The sequence below is a fragment of the Streptopelia decaocto genome (genome assembly GCF_964273445.1).
Source record: "Streptopelia decaocto genome assembly, chromosome: 6".
Lineage (NCBI taxonomy): Eukaryota > Metazoa > Chordata > Aves > Columbiformes > Columbidae > Streptopelia > Streptopelia decaocto.
In genome coordinates this window covers 4,304,613-4,319,605 of record NC_138660.1, presented here as the reverse complement: position 1 = coordinate 4,319,605, position 14,993 = coordinate 4,304,613, and the positions used below count along the sequence as shown (strand labels likewise).

General features: G+C 42.4%; 1 protein-coding gene across 1 annotated transcript in view; it reads right to left on the bottom strand.

The window, feature by feature from the left end:
* Positions 1-13,610, bottom strand: part of LOC309440970 (uncharacterized protein) — a gene marked incomplete at its 5' end in the record, with an annotated part of 198,039 nt that extends 184,429 nt beyond the window's left edge. Inside the window, one exon of the mRNA XM_082055281.1 lies at positions 13,516-13,610. Coding sequence (XP_081911407.1) covers positions 13,516-13,610 — 95 coding nt within the window. The remainder of the gene's footprint in view (positions 1-13,515) is intronic.
* Between the last annotated feature and the right edge of the window lie 1,383 nt (positions 13,611-14,993).

The window sequence follows — 14,993 nt, the reverse complement described above, 5'->3', positions numbered from 1 at the left end:
TCAAGACATGTGAGGTCTGACTAAAGCCACAAAACATGAGGGGTTTTGTTGTCTTCTAAGGCAGAAACCTACTGCATCTAAAACGAAATTAATTGCAATTTTGGGGTGGTTTTTTTAGCAGTTTACAGATTGTCAACATAAAAATTAAACTGCCAGTTCTCTGAAACAGTATGGTCTAGCTGGTGTGGCTTTGCAAATGTAAACCTCAATGACTAAAATACAGGGGGGAAACAGGGATCCCAGAAACCCTCTCTGGTAGCAGTGAACATCATTCAGCAGTGGTGTCACACTGACTAACAGAGAAGCCCTTCCCCAAATTTCAGTTTGAGACCCCTCTTCAGATGAGAGAGTAACTCATACACTCATTTCCTCTCTCAATCAGAGGTATAAATACTGTGATAAATGTGAGCCTGTGCTAGAAAACATGGGGATTTTGCATAAATAAGAAAGATAACTTTAACTGCCAGGCAGCTGTTGTGCTAAAATAGTTATCATTAGTTACACTAGATATTGGTAAACATCTCATTCGAGATTTACTATGCTTTTTATCTTAGAGGTCCAAAGTACTTTACAGCTCCCTATTATGTCTGAACACCATGCAAGGTAGCCTTTCTAATTCAAAAAGCAGATCTTTCATCTGCAGGTCTTCAGCTAGTTTACAAACATCATTAAATTAAGCGTGTGCAGAACAGGAAAATACTATAAGCACAATCATTTTTACTGATGAGCTAAATACTTGCCTACCTGGATTAAATCTGCTCCCCAATATTCCCAGTATCATGCAGAAGCCTCCCAGTATTCCACAGAGTCCAGTGGTCACACAAAGCACCCCCAGAACGGGAAACCAAGCCAGGTCTTCAAAGGAATTGCAGCTCCTCAGCTGAGGGGAACGCTTGGGACATCCAGCTCAGGGAACAGGGGACCTTTGCCCAACAAGGACACTCCAGGAGAGGAACAGATCAGATTTAAAAACTACCCAGCCACTCCCTCAGGAACTCCAGGTAGCCTACGTCAAGGAAGTTATGAAATGAATAGAATCATAGAAACGTTTTGGTTGGAAGACACCCTTAAGATCATTGAGTCCTGTCATAACCAGAATCTAGCACTAAACCATGTCCCTAAGAACCTCATTTGCACATCCTTTAAACCCCTCCAGGGATGGTGACTCCACCACTGCCCTGGGCAGCCTGTTCCAATGCCTGACAGCCCTTTCTGTGATGAAATTTTTCCCAATATCCAACCTAACCCTTCCCTGGCACAACTTGAGACCATTTCCTCTTATCCTATCACTTGCTACTCGGGAGAAGAGACCAACCCCCTCCATGCTACAACCTCCTTTCAGATAGTTGTAGACAGAAAGAAAGAAAAGAAAGCCCACAGCTCTATGTTCTGGTTGTCTTATCTCACCATGGAAAAAAGAGTAAAGAGTACATTTGTACTAGAAAACCTTATCTCGACAAAAATCAGTTTCCTAAACTAGAACACCCATTTCTCCCAGGCTTTGGAGGAACTGCTCATCTCCATCATCACAAAGCATACTTTTGGTGGACATCCCTCCCACATGGCTCTATGTTCTTCCTCCTCCACTGCAAAGTCCGCTTTCTATATCACTCCTTATTTCCCAGTCCTTGAGTTTGCCCTCGCTGCAGCTGCCAACACCAAGACGCACGACAGAAGGTGGCAGCAGCGTAGTTTCAGGTTGCCTTTTCCTCCAGAAAAACCCTTCCTCACATCCCCATGTTGTCTCCATGACTCCCGATCCTTCCCATGTGTCCCAGCTACCCCTTCGTCTCCAATTACCTCACCAGTTAACATATTTAGCTTAAGTTCAGAGCAATTGCTCCCAAGCCATTCGTAGCACAAATTCTGCTGTTTGTTTCACATCCAAGGGAGGTCTTTGTATGCCCAAAATCTTGCCTGCCTTTTATATATATAGATTTTTTTTACCATTACGTCAGTTGGTCTAATAAAACCCTTGCCTTACTTAGCAACCATGCCTCACTTAGCAGGCTTTTTAAAATGACTCTCCCTCTAGTGAAGAGAACATCATGTACTGATAATTCATGCATATCTCCTTTTATTAGAATTGCCTAAAACTTTCCAGATAAAGGTACATTCATATGCATCGTTTTTCCCAAAATAAAAGAGAGAAGCTGACAATTGTTGTAATGACATACTGAGCCCATCCTATAAATTCTTTCTCATGTGATATTGCTATGTTTCCAGGAATAACCATATTGACTTTGATGATATAGTTAATGGGAACAAATGGCACTCACAGAACAAAACAAGCCAGCAGCATAAAGTCATATGTTTATTAAGATTTATTCAAAGTAAGCCATTCCTCCCAGATGCCCTTGGGATAATTTAAAGGCAGATATCAAAACCTCTGCTACACTATAATTAAATTGCGGCAATTGCATAACATGTAATTCTCTGCTGGCAAAGCTGGGAAATAAAACATGCCCTCTCCAGCAATTAACCATCTTCACAACTCCCCACACAGAGTCAACACACCAGTTTTTTAGCCATCTGACTCACTGCTCTTTGATACATTACCTATAAATTTAAGAACAGTTTCTTGAACAAGACTACAGCTAATTAGGTTTGTATTACGATATTCTATTAATTAGAGGCCATTTAAGTCTGACTTGAGACCTCAGGTGGATGCAATGGTATATTTAGGTGGTACTCCCATACCATCTGCACTCAATGGGAGTTTAAGTGTTAAAACTAGCAAAATACACAAATGCTCTATGATTTGATTGATACACCAGTCCCTTAAAACCTTTTTATACTGATGCTCCGTGCTAGCCGACACTAACACGAAGGCTATTATTAGCTTGTCAGTCTGACTCCAGCAAAGCCAGAAAGCTCTCTTTTAATATTTGCATTAGGAGACTGCCCTTTAAACAAAGACACCCTACACACTTCCAGCTCGAGACTTCGGATTCTAATGAACAGATAATTAGACCAACTTGAAGCGAGAGAAGCCTTGGCTAATCATATGGCTGTGATGCCTGTGAACTACTGCACAACGGGAAAAGTTCAGAGAACATTAAAAGCATCTTCAGGCAGGATATAATTCTTTCCTGCATTTAGAATTTTAAAAGGAGCATGTATCTCCATACGAAAGTAGAGTCAAAAAAGCACCCATGGAGGTCTATTAAATACAAAGACAGAAGTTCATGAGCCTCAAGTCACCACGACTAAGGCAGTTACTCAGGCAAAGCCTCACTGCACGCTCATCCCTTTTCTTATTCTCCTCATTAGGCTTTGCTGCCCATCCCAGAAGCTCAGTGGACTCTGGTCTCACCCACCCAGCATCTCACAGCATTTGGACATCCAGACAGCATCCCTGAAGTCCTCAGTGAGGCACCAGCACTTGTGGTTACTCAACCTGAGCCGTGATTCTACATCTTCCACCTCAAGCTGTTGGCACCACCAGTAGCACCTCAAGCGAGCTCCCCTGAGAAGGAGTCGCAGCCTTCCCACAACTTGTGGCAGAGGAGACATGATAGAAACAGCACGTCTACAATTTCCCAAGTGAGGTTCTCTCCAGTTTTATCCTCACCCATGATTCTGCAAGTCCAAGAAGGTTACCAGCACAGTTACCTTTTATACACGCTCACCCAAGCTTAAGTAATTTGATATAGCAATAGATGGGCTCTTCTGATGAACTACACGTGGCTTTAATGTAACAAAGGAAAAGTTAGAGGTACAAGTCATCTGCTTGTGGGAGTAGAGGGGCAGCTTTCTGAACACACTCCTGGCGCGTGTGGTCCAAAATGGGCAAACAGAGGTGAGGAGAAGGAAGGACAATGAATGGCTCCACCATTTCAAAAGGTACATCAGAGCGCTGTGACAGGGATGGTTTCTCATTCTGCCTAGCATGATCCCAGCACCCGGCTCTTTGAATGACAATTAAAATAAATCTCTCCTTTTCTCCAGCTCAAATCAAGAAGCTAAAGGTAGGCAGATTTAATGGTAGCGAGAGAGCAAACACACATCAAGATATCCCTAAAGGTTTCTTTCAGCAGCACAAACTTTAAATCAAAACATTAATGAATACGAAGCAAAGATTTGGCTGTCTGATTTCAGGTCTTTCCACAGAGACTAAGTGAATGACACCACTTCTACTCTAAGCCAGAAGGCTGTTAACATCTTCCTAAACGTGAGATGTTGCAGCCTGTATTACCTCAGCTGAAGAATTTGCAGCCTGAACACTATTGATCTTCCCATGCAACAGTAAATAGATGAAACCTGCCATAAGAAGAGAATGGCCGGAATTCTGTATTTTCAAAACACTAATTGGTCAGCGCTCCTTCCCTTCATGCCACTGTTAAAAGTTTAGAAAAGCGTAGTCTATATGCTTTTCCAGATTTAGTTTGAAAAGATCAAATGAGAACTTCCCTTGAGGAAGCCAAGATTATAGTCGGGGCTAAATTCTAAACTGCTGTGATGACAACTGGTGGTTTTGCTCCAGAGAGACGTTGAGGTTGATCAGAACACAGTTGTACATTGCTACGAAGGCTTTGCCTAGAAACTGCTTGGGCTCAAAAATTGCCTGAATCTCCTTACACCTCCAACCACCCAAAAAAACATCCCCAGATTCTTACACAGAGGGACCTCTAGAAAGGCAGGTTGGCACCAAAGAGACCTCTAGAAAGGCAGGCTGACACCACGCAGAAACACGCTGCACAGCAGAGGAGAAAAGGTCAGTAACACGATGTTGTATGTACACGGCATGTTCATTAAAAGTTTGCTATAAATACCATCTCAAGTGAAAAGGAGAGAAATGCAAATTTCATCTGAACATGCAAAAAAAGAAGTCAAATTAGGAAGCAGGCCACAGAAACTAAAGGTCCAAAGAACAAGCTGCATATATTTTTAAATATAAAAACAAAGACATAGATGAATTTTATCTCTAGATATATATTGCTTAATAGCAACAATAATTCACAGAGTCCAGAATGACAGAAAAGGCTTTTATTCCTTTTTAAACTGCCAAACCCCCCTGTCTACCCTTTATCTATTTTAAGGCTCATTTCCCCACATTTCCCTGATAAAATTAAGCAGCACTACCAGAGACAATTAGGACATCCTGCTCCCTTGACCACTAATCAATCCCTGCTGATCCTGTAGCAATATTTGTGATGTTTATATGCCCTCTGGGATATGGATTGTAAGCACCAAGCTCATTTAGATCAGGTCTCATTATCACTGCTGTTCTCAGGATCTGTGGATGAAGGTCCACCACAAAAGTCTCTCCTTACCCCACAGGTTACTAATGCACTGCTGCGTCTTATTCACATCCTCCCTCTGATTAGATGGAGCAGTTAAATAACATGAGAGTTCTTCCAGCCTTTGCGCACTGCATCTAGACTAAGAGCAAATCAATAGGAGATGATTAATTACACACTCAGCTATTATAACAACAATAAGACTTTTAGTTCGTACTGCTATCAAACTGCAGCGTCTGTCCTTTAGCTTCTCTTTAACTACCCTCCTCCTTCCCCCAAAACAAAATAATCTATTTTGGTTAGCAAGAAAAGCAGAAGATAAACATGCCCATTCAGATCGTTTAACTGTGATTTGCCAAGTCACCTTTTTTGCATCTTAAATCAAGGAGTGATTTTTTAAATTGAATTTTATGTTTTTTAATAGTGTCCCATAGCCTCGTTCCCAGCAACATCCAGTTTAATAGTGGCTTCTGCAGGGTCAGGTAAGACATCAGCACAGCCCCACAGGATGGCAAATATATCAATAGTATCACTACTGTAGCATAGAACTCTGATAACCTCCAAATACCTGCCTTCATTCACATTCAGGGAAGTGTACAAACTATTTTGGAGACAGTAGATAAAAGTAGTTGATTATCCCAGAATATGGCTCCTTTGAGCCATAATATAATAAGCAAACCATGTGGGAAGTCACATATAAGGAGGCTAAGAAATATTTTGCATGCCCTCACTGTTAAGACAGAGCAAATAACTGTCCAGAATTCAGAGAAAACTAAGTGTTAATTACATGTGAAATTATAAGAGGAAAGCCTCAAGAAGCAGAAGCCATCTAGAGATTAAATTTCAAATTAACTACAGCCATCTTAATTATCATTGCACTGCAGAAGAGTGAATAAGGAAAGTCACACCAGCAAAGCTGCCAGGTACACACCTGAGCTGCTTTTGGCAAGAAGGCACGGGAAGACACGATGCTAAAATATTACAATCAAAGTCACTGAAAAATGTCATACCGCTTGTGTCATAAGAAGAAAAGCTCATTTTGGTTTACAGTAAGTGCCACATTGCTTGACAGGCAAACTAGTTAGAAAGTAGCTAAATCCTCAGTTTTAGTTTGGCAACCAGTACCTAAGAATTGTACACTGCTTTTCTGGTGGATTCAGATTTTAACAGTTTAGAGACAAAACCTCTTTTTCTCAAAAGCTTATTTTGAAGTAACCGATCGCATATGCAAGAAAGCTTAAGATAATACATGCCAATGTTTAAATGTTAAAATATTCCAAGTCATTTACTCTCCTATAAATCCTTAGCTTGATACCACTGATGCAAATGCCCATTTGATTTTTTTTTAACATTAAGTAATTTTGGTAGAGGTAAATATTTTATGAATTCTAGCCACAAAAACACCCCATGGCAACAAACAAGCATGCACTAGAGGATTAGTGCTTTAGTGTGCAGTGGTAAACTAGAGGGGACAAAAACTGTATTTTTCAGATTAGAAATTTATATGGAGGTTCTAAATAACCCAAAGTTAACTCACAAAGGATACAATTCTAAGACATAAGTTCATGCAACTCTATTTCTCACAGTTGCTGATGCGTCTGTCAGGCAGGGAGGGCACTAATAATTACAAACAGAAGGATAACCACTGTAGGGTATTATAAGAGTTGAGGAATACAGTATTATTGTCACCTGAAAAGACTAAGGCCAAAATACATAAGTGTTTGATAATTTTTAATATATTTCTCTGTTGGAAAACAATATAAAGTACCTTAAAGAGCCTTTTCAAGCACAGCCCAAGATATTATAATCTATTTTCAATACTGAATTAATTTGCGTAGATAAAAACATAGTCTGGGCACTGTGTTTTCTACTAAGCAAAAATCTGCACCAAGCTCTGCTCTGACTTACAGTGGGAAGATAATAGGATGTTTCTACTAAAGAATTTAGAAAAAAAATATCATCAGCACTCTGGATTAAATAATATTCCCCTTTTCACACTCATGAGATCAAATATTTATCCATAGGTCAAAGGCACTGAGAGAAATACAAGCAAACATACAGCTCAGGTTGCGTATGCATTCTATCTGAAAGGAAACATCTCATGCAAAAGGCAGAAATCTCTTTTACCTCTGGAACAACTAGCGGCCAGTTCCAAACCAAGACCAGCACAGAATCTGAAGTATAAAACCAAGACTACCTGCGTGCAATATGCAATTTTAAAACGCTTTGATTTAGCAGTAATGAAAGAAAATTTCTTTCTCCTCAGAAATAAATTAAAAGCACTAAGACTTTAGAGAGAACGTAAGCAATAACAGGCTTGAATCTCCGAAAGAGGAAATCTATTAACTGTGTTCAAAGAGAGAAGGTATTTAATTGGTGAATAACACGCTGCTGCAATATGGTCTGTTAACTCTCTGAGCCAAAGCATCGCTTCCATCAAAGGAGGTTCTGCTGACAAGTCACCCCAAGACTAGGTTTTCCTTTACCAGATAATCTTACTCCTCCTCACCAGGAGGTTTCCTCAAATTTATTACAAATATTCTATGTTCTCTGCCATATCTAGATCATGGCATGCCTAGAACTATGATAAATAAACAGCATCGGATATAAACAACGCATAAGATAGGAGAAGTCAAAGCAAATAGCAAGCAAATTGCCTAGAAATACTGCAGAGTACACACACATAATAAACGTACGCATAAATAACTAAACTATTTCACCATTTCATAATGCAGCACAATTAAACCTAAAGAAATGCTGACAAGTTCTCCCCTGTTCTGGTGCATTTTTGAAGAGTAACTTAAGAACCCAAATCCCTGAACAGGAGCAGGGGCTCACCTGCCTTCAACTTGCAGATTTAATACATCGTATATATAAGCTATTGTGATTATGGGTGGCAAACTTCTAAACCTCTTGTAGGTTGATGCCTCTGATATGAAAACATTTTATAAAACTGGAAAACATTTTACAGTCAGTCAGGAAATCCAGTTCATCTTTGATAAATACAGCAACTTCAGGCTCCCATGTTTTGTGACTGTATTTTCATAGCCTTATGGTCACTTCAGAGTTTATGAGGAGGTCTTGATCTCATTTTTCTCCTGAAGAACAGGAAAACATGTTATAAATCATGAAAAGACCTATAGCATGATGACATTCATTAAGTCTCCTGCCAGTGAATATACTGGGGGTGAAAAAAGAGCCCTTTGCCATCTGTTAAAAGACTAAATTCAAACTCAGTTTTCCTCTAGAAACTCTGAAACAGAGGTTTAAGTGCAAACTCCCGAAAAATGCGATTCTGTGTTATAACGGTGACCAGCATGAGCTCTATCTGGTGGTAAGATACTGTAGTGCACAGGCTTGAAGGATTATTTGTTGTTCAGCACGATGTTCACGTTCACGAAGATGAGAAACACCTCAGTCTTCAACATTTATTTTTCTTTCCTAGCAACATCTACTGGATATGAAAGGATCGTGGGGTGGAAACAGCACGACAGGATGAGACTGCCACAGCTTCTATGCCAAAGCATTTAAACTAAAATCACATTATCCAAACCTCAAAGGCTGGAGGTAGGTGCCATTCAAGAATCCTGAGGGTTTATCACAACTTTACCAATTCTAGGCGGACACAACTGGGAAAAAGTACTTGAGGCGTCAGGTAAAAGTCAGTGGTCTAAATCAGAATTTGGCAGCGGCTCTGGGCTGCGGCATCACTTCAATCGAAGTTTAGAAAGAGCTGGTAAGAGAGACTCAATCCTACTTATTGCAAGGTACAAATTTAAATACACCACAACAGCAAAATTAGGTCCTTATTTTCACTAGAAAACCTTCAATCTCTTCTTCCTATCAAATCTGTGAAGATATGATATCCCATTCGAAGAAATGAAAGGAGACTCTACTACATTAGTCATTCGAGCTCTAAAAACTAAGCATACTTTGAGCCTTTATTTAACACTAGGAATACAAACTTTCCTCACACCTGCAAATTGGCATCACTGGAGGTGAAAATACAGTGTATTGGCTGAATAGGCAATATACTGAGACAATTTCTCACCAATAAATGATTATACAACCTACTTTTCACATCATTTGGACAGTATTATGACAAAACTCCAGGCTCCAAGTTTAAGTTGTATCACCATATATTTTATAGAAGCTTTTTTTTTGCATTACTTTATTTTCTGCACTGCACTCCAACATATGCAAAGTGACATGCAACTTGTTCCACTGTAGCAATCGAAATTCAGAAGCATCTTTTCATATTGAGATGCTTTGTACACCAGTAGTTTATTTCAAAATACATTCCAATCTTTAAAAAAAAGTGGATTTCACCTTTTTAATTACATCTCCTTGCCTAAAAAAAAAAAAAAAGAAGTTATTTAGATTACTTTGAAATATTGTCCACAGCCACACCTGTTTGCAGGAGACATGGTGCAACAATAGTCCTGTATCTCTGTAGCCAAATCTCTGGTACAGTTAAATGATCAGCTTTGCTTGAGTGTTGCAAATGTAGATCCCATCTGAGTGCTAGATTGTGCTTTTGGGAATATGATTTCTCTGGAGGAACACAAATAATCCTACAGTGCCCCATAGAATTGAAGACATTGGAGAACAGTTAGCCAGGAATCCAGCTCTAAATCCAGGTGTTCCTTGGAATGGGACCAAATTTACTTGCTTATGGATAGAGTGACAATATGCAGCTGCAACATTTGAGCAGTCAAAAAACCCTGAACATAATAGTTTTAATGCAAGACTGCGACTAGATCCTCTAAAAGCAAATCAGGCTCTTTAGACATCATCCTGATCTGCAAAACCACAGAGCAAGTCAATGGGCTTAATATTGATAGGGACAGAGTTTCTCTCTTCACTTTTTTTTGAAAAAGTCCTCACTCATGTATCACTTGGAAAGAGAAGAATCCATTCTTGAGCCACATCTCAGTCCTGACTACGAAAGGTAATATTTGTTGCACAAAGGGGTTTCGCAGCACATACCCCATAACTGCTCCTGCCTTCTGCTCTGTCCTGTACAGCCAACTGTGAGCAAACATCCATACCTATAAAACTTGAGGTGGAATATTTCTCTAGGAGATGATTTACCACTTCTGACAGCAACTCAAGCCCTCTACTCTTAGCTCCTATTTCTGCACTGTCTTACAACTACCCCCAGCCCTCTGTGAAGCACGATCCTGTGTTGGGTCACAACAACCCTGGGCAGCACCACAGGCTTGGGAAAGAGTGGTTGGAAAGCTCCCTGGTAGAAAAGGACATGGGGGTGGTCAACAGGGACTGAACACGAGCCCGTGTGTGCCCAGGTGGCCAAAAAGGCAGGATAGGAGAAGTGATCATGCCACTGTACTGGGCACTGGTGAGGCCGCACCTCAAATCCTGGGGTCCGTTTTGGGCCCCTCATGACAAGAAAGATGCTGGAGTGAGTTCAGAGAAGGGCAATGAAGCTGGTGATGGGGCTGGAGCACAAGTATGATGAGGAGAAGCTGAGGGACCTGGGGGTTCAGCCTGGAGCACAGGAGGCTGAGAGGAGACCTTCTCACTCTCTGAACTGCCTGAGAGGAGCTTGGAGCCGGGGGGGACGTTCAGGCTCTTCTCCCAAAAAACAAATGACAGGACAAGAGCAAATGGCCTCAAGTTGCACAGGGGAGGTTTAGACTGGATATTGGGAAAAACTTCTTCATGGCGAGGGTTGTGAAACACTGGAACAGGCTGCCCAGAGCAGTGGTGGAGTCACCATCTCTGCAGGTGTCTAAAAGACACATAAATGCAGTTCTTTGGGACGTGGCTTAGTGGTGAACTTGGCAGTGCTGGGTAACAGTTGGACTTAATGATCTTTAAGGTCTTTTCCAACCAAAACGATTCTATGATTCTAAGTAAACCCAATGGTAGATAATAACACATCACACAATGTCATTATATGCCCCAATTTTGAACTACAGAGCTCTCTGCAAAGTGGGTTGCTAAAAATGTGTTTTTTATGATGAGAGATGGTCGAGTCCTCATTTCAAGGGCTAAACAGCATACTTTACAATGAAAACTGCGTATTTGTTCTCTGGTCCTTCCAGTGTTCTCTAAAGTTCTAATACAAGATCATCAGGGGCTAATTGTCTGGAAACAGAGTTGATGGAAATAGCTAGTCATCCTATAATCTGTTCTACATTAAATCTCCTCAGGGGGCTTAGAAGCAGCATACCAACATCCACACAGATCCCATGCATTTTTAGCTAGGAGCAAATACTCAAGTTAGCAGCAGAACGAAAACAATTACGAAGAATATCCTGTATATCCTCAGCCACATCAGATCTCAATCAAAACAAAAGCAAATAGTAAAGAAGCAAGCACTCAGCATGGTATGTTCCAAGGGATACATTTGTTGTTCTAATCCCGTTGACTGCAGATGACCAATGTCAAAAGAACAAAACATAATTACTAGAAGAAGGCGCTTCATTAAAATTGTCCTTTTGGATATTTCTTAGTGAAAGCTCACAGGCTTACTCCTCAGGAGTAATGACTTTGTGTATTTCTGTTTACATCAAATGTAAAGTCCCTAAATAGTGTAAAGTAAGTTTGGAGTAATACTTTATACCTGCTCTAGCTCAGGAAAAACAAGAATTATAGTAATTACAGGAATATGGCTCTTGGGAAAAGCACTCAAGGCTCTGCTGCAGAAATGGGGTATGGAGGGGCATGTTTGTTGCTGCTGCTCCCCAAGTCCAAGGGTAATATCCCCATAAAGTTTCATTTCCAGATGGGCATGTCGCCTGTATTCTTTCAGTGATGCTATTTGATGCTATCTTTAAAAAGATAAAGCAAACAAAAATTGTTTGGAGGCAATTCGCAGTTAACATCACCTCCAGCTTCAAAAGTGCAGAATCATGGTTATTACTGATGTGTCAAACGCAAACAGTTTAATGTAGGCCAACAATACTCTTCCTTGTAGTAGAGTAATTGCTTATCAAGAGAGCAAGAAGCATGCTTGAAAGAAACATAGAGCACAAAACCAAAAAAAACCCAAACAAACAAAAAAACCACACACACACTTTACCAGAAAATGAACTCGACTTCTCTAAACGTTGTGATGGATACTTAGTGCTCTAGCAAAACACAGTACTATAAACCACCTTAAAAGCACTTCTAGTAAGTACATATTTACATCATATTGCATAGAAAACCAATGAGCGACAAGCTTAGAAATTTCAGTTTGGTGACAGAAGGAATAACTCAATTGAAACCAAACACAAGGCAAATTAATGCTAAAAGGGTGGGAGGAAATTGACTAAGTCAAAAAAAAAAAATAAGAAGAGGTTAGAAATGAGGATATATAGAGACATCTGAAAAGGTTGTTGTCAGGTTGCTTTGGGGGCGGGGGGAGATGGAAATTCCTTAAAAATACAAGAGGAGCTTAGCACAGAAAAAAGCGCCCGACACAAAGCAGGGAGCAGTTTCCATAAATTTTATTACCTATTTCAATGAGCAAGAACTTTAACCATAAGATATTGTGCATGCTGTCAGCTATTCTACTTCAGCATCTGAACCAGAAAACCACCTCTTGACCAAAACGTTACAATGCGTTTCCAACAAAGGGTATTTGTTGCACATGCCATGCAAAACACCTCGGAGAAACTTCCTTCTGCAGAAGCAGCGGTACATGTGGACTCAAGTCCTTTGTGTGTGCAAGGAGCTGCGCTCACAGCTGGGAGAGATGCTCCAAATGGCTCTCACCTCTTCTCCTGCTCCCTACTCCTCCTGACCGCTCTGATGTTCTATTACTCTGATTTTTCTCTTGCTGTTCTCCAGCAGGTAACGCTCACCGTAGCCCCTCAGAAAGCAAACGCTGGTGCAGCTACACAAGGCTCAGCTCTTGCCAACCGCTCGCTTTTTAAAAAGAGGAGGAAGAAACAGCCTCGGTGATAGAGATGCGCTCTCTGAAGCTCACTTCAGATCCCGAATCAAAGCCAGGCAAACCCGCCCGGGGCTGCAAGTCCCAGAAGTAACCATTCAAAAAACATATCTATAAACCTCCACGGATCACAAATCCACGCTGCAGGGCGGGGGAAGGGTTGGAAGTTAAAGGTGCACCCAGCTAAACTTTCTTTGTCGCCGAGTTGCACCGCGGTGAGCACCGAGCCTCGGAACCGCCTAAGAACCCGGGACCCTGCCCCACACAGACAAAGGCAGCGCTGCCGGGCGGTGTTGCGACCGCCCCCCGGTCCCACCGGAGCCCCCCGGTCCCCCCGGAGCCCCCCGGCCCCATGGCCCCACTCACATGTCCCGCTGCAGCCGCGGCTCCGTCGCCCCGCTCGCCCGGGCGGGCAGTGCCCAGCACAGCCAGAGCCACAGGGACACCGGCCCCGCTCCCATCGCCCCGCCGGCCGGAGGGAGGGAGGGAAGCGGAGGGGGCCGTGGATCGGCAGCAGCCCCAGCCACCACCGACTCTTCAAATCATTTAAAGCGGCGGTCGGGAGCGCAATGGGCTGGGCGGTCCCGGCCCGCCCCCCGCAGCTCCGGGGCGGGCTCGGAGGGGCCGCGCTGCCCCCCAGGCTCCGGGGGGGGTCTCGGTGTTCCGTGATCGCCGCTGGGTCCCCTCCCGCCCGTCTCTGTCCGTGCAGCTTCTCCTCCTCTGCGATGTCTCTTCTCACCCTCTCCTTTAAAGGGACTTGGGTCCCGGGCGCAAAGCAGAGAGGTGGAGATGAGGAGGGATTTGTTTTCACTGAATAATAGATGAAGTTACACGCAACCTCATGTTCCCGGCGGTTCCCAGGTCTGGAACCCTCCCAGCTGCTCCAGGGTGCCAATGCGGTTCTGCTTTACTCCGAGAGACGTATCTTGGCTTCTCTTTTTTCTTCTGGTCCTTCTTTGTTCTGTGCCTGACGTCCATTGCAATTGCATCTGAGTGCTTTGAAGAGGTAGCCATGAAAATAAATGCATGTAACACCATGAGGGAGGGATAACACCACTACTGCTGAGAGTTCGCGCCAGTAAGAATGTAAAGCAGGGAGTTGAGGAGTGGTTTCTGAAATCCCAGAGTCACACGCTGTCCTCTAGACCATCCATCCTCTCCTCTTTATGATCCTTCCAGACCTTTACTGCTGTCAGAAGGCAACTCCTTCCCCTTTACTGGTGAGAGAAGGGACATCAACTGACCTGAAAAGGGAACTGTGCATAGTAGCAAACAAAAAATGGGGAAAAAAAACACACTCTGAGCATTTTATAACCTAAAGTAGGACTCGGGGTCCATTACACCACGATTTTCCCATCTCTAGAGACCTGTGAGTAACCAGCCACTGGGCTGTGAATGAGCAGATGGGCCCTGAGCCAACCGATGCTAAAGACATCTGCGATTCCCTTCCACTCCAGCGGAATGGGCTGACTCTCAGGTTGCTCCAAATAAGCTCCTATACAAATTTGTGACAGAGAGAACTGCCCGGGCACACTAACATCCTCGTGGGTTAGGGGTCAGGCTCAGTTTTACAGTGCATTAATTTGTCATCCTTTCAGTCCTGTAACAAGATACATCAGCTTCGCCTTTACACACACTTTACAAGCAGTTTCCTGTATGGTTTTTATTTTCCAAGGCCTTTGGTAAAATAGGCAAACATTTACCAGTCACAACGAGAAAGCTGGTTTTGTATTGCCCGTTGCTTTGAAGCTTGCTCTGACACAATTCCCTTGAGATTTTATCAACTGATTTCTTTCTCATGGTAAAGAAAACATATAACCCTTATCTGACCTCAGAGCACATTA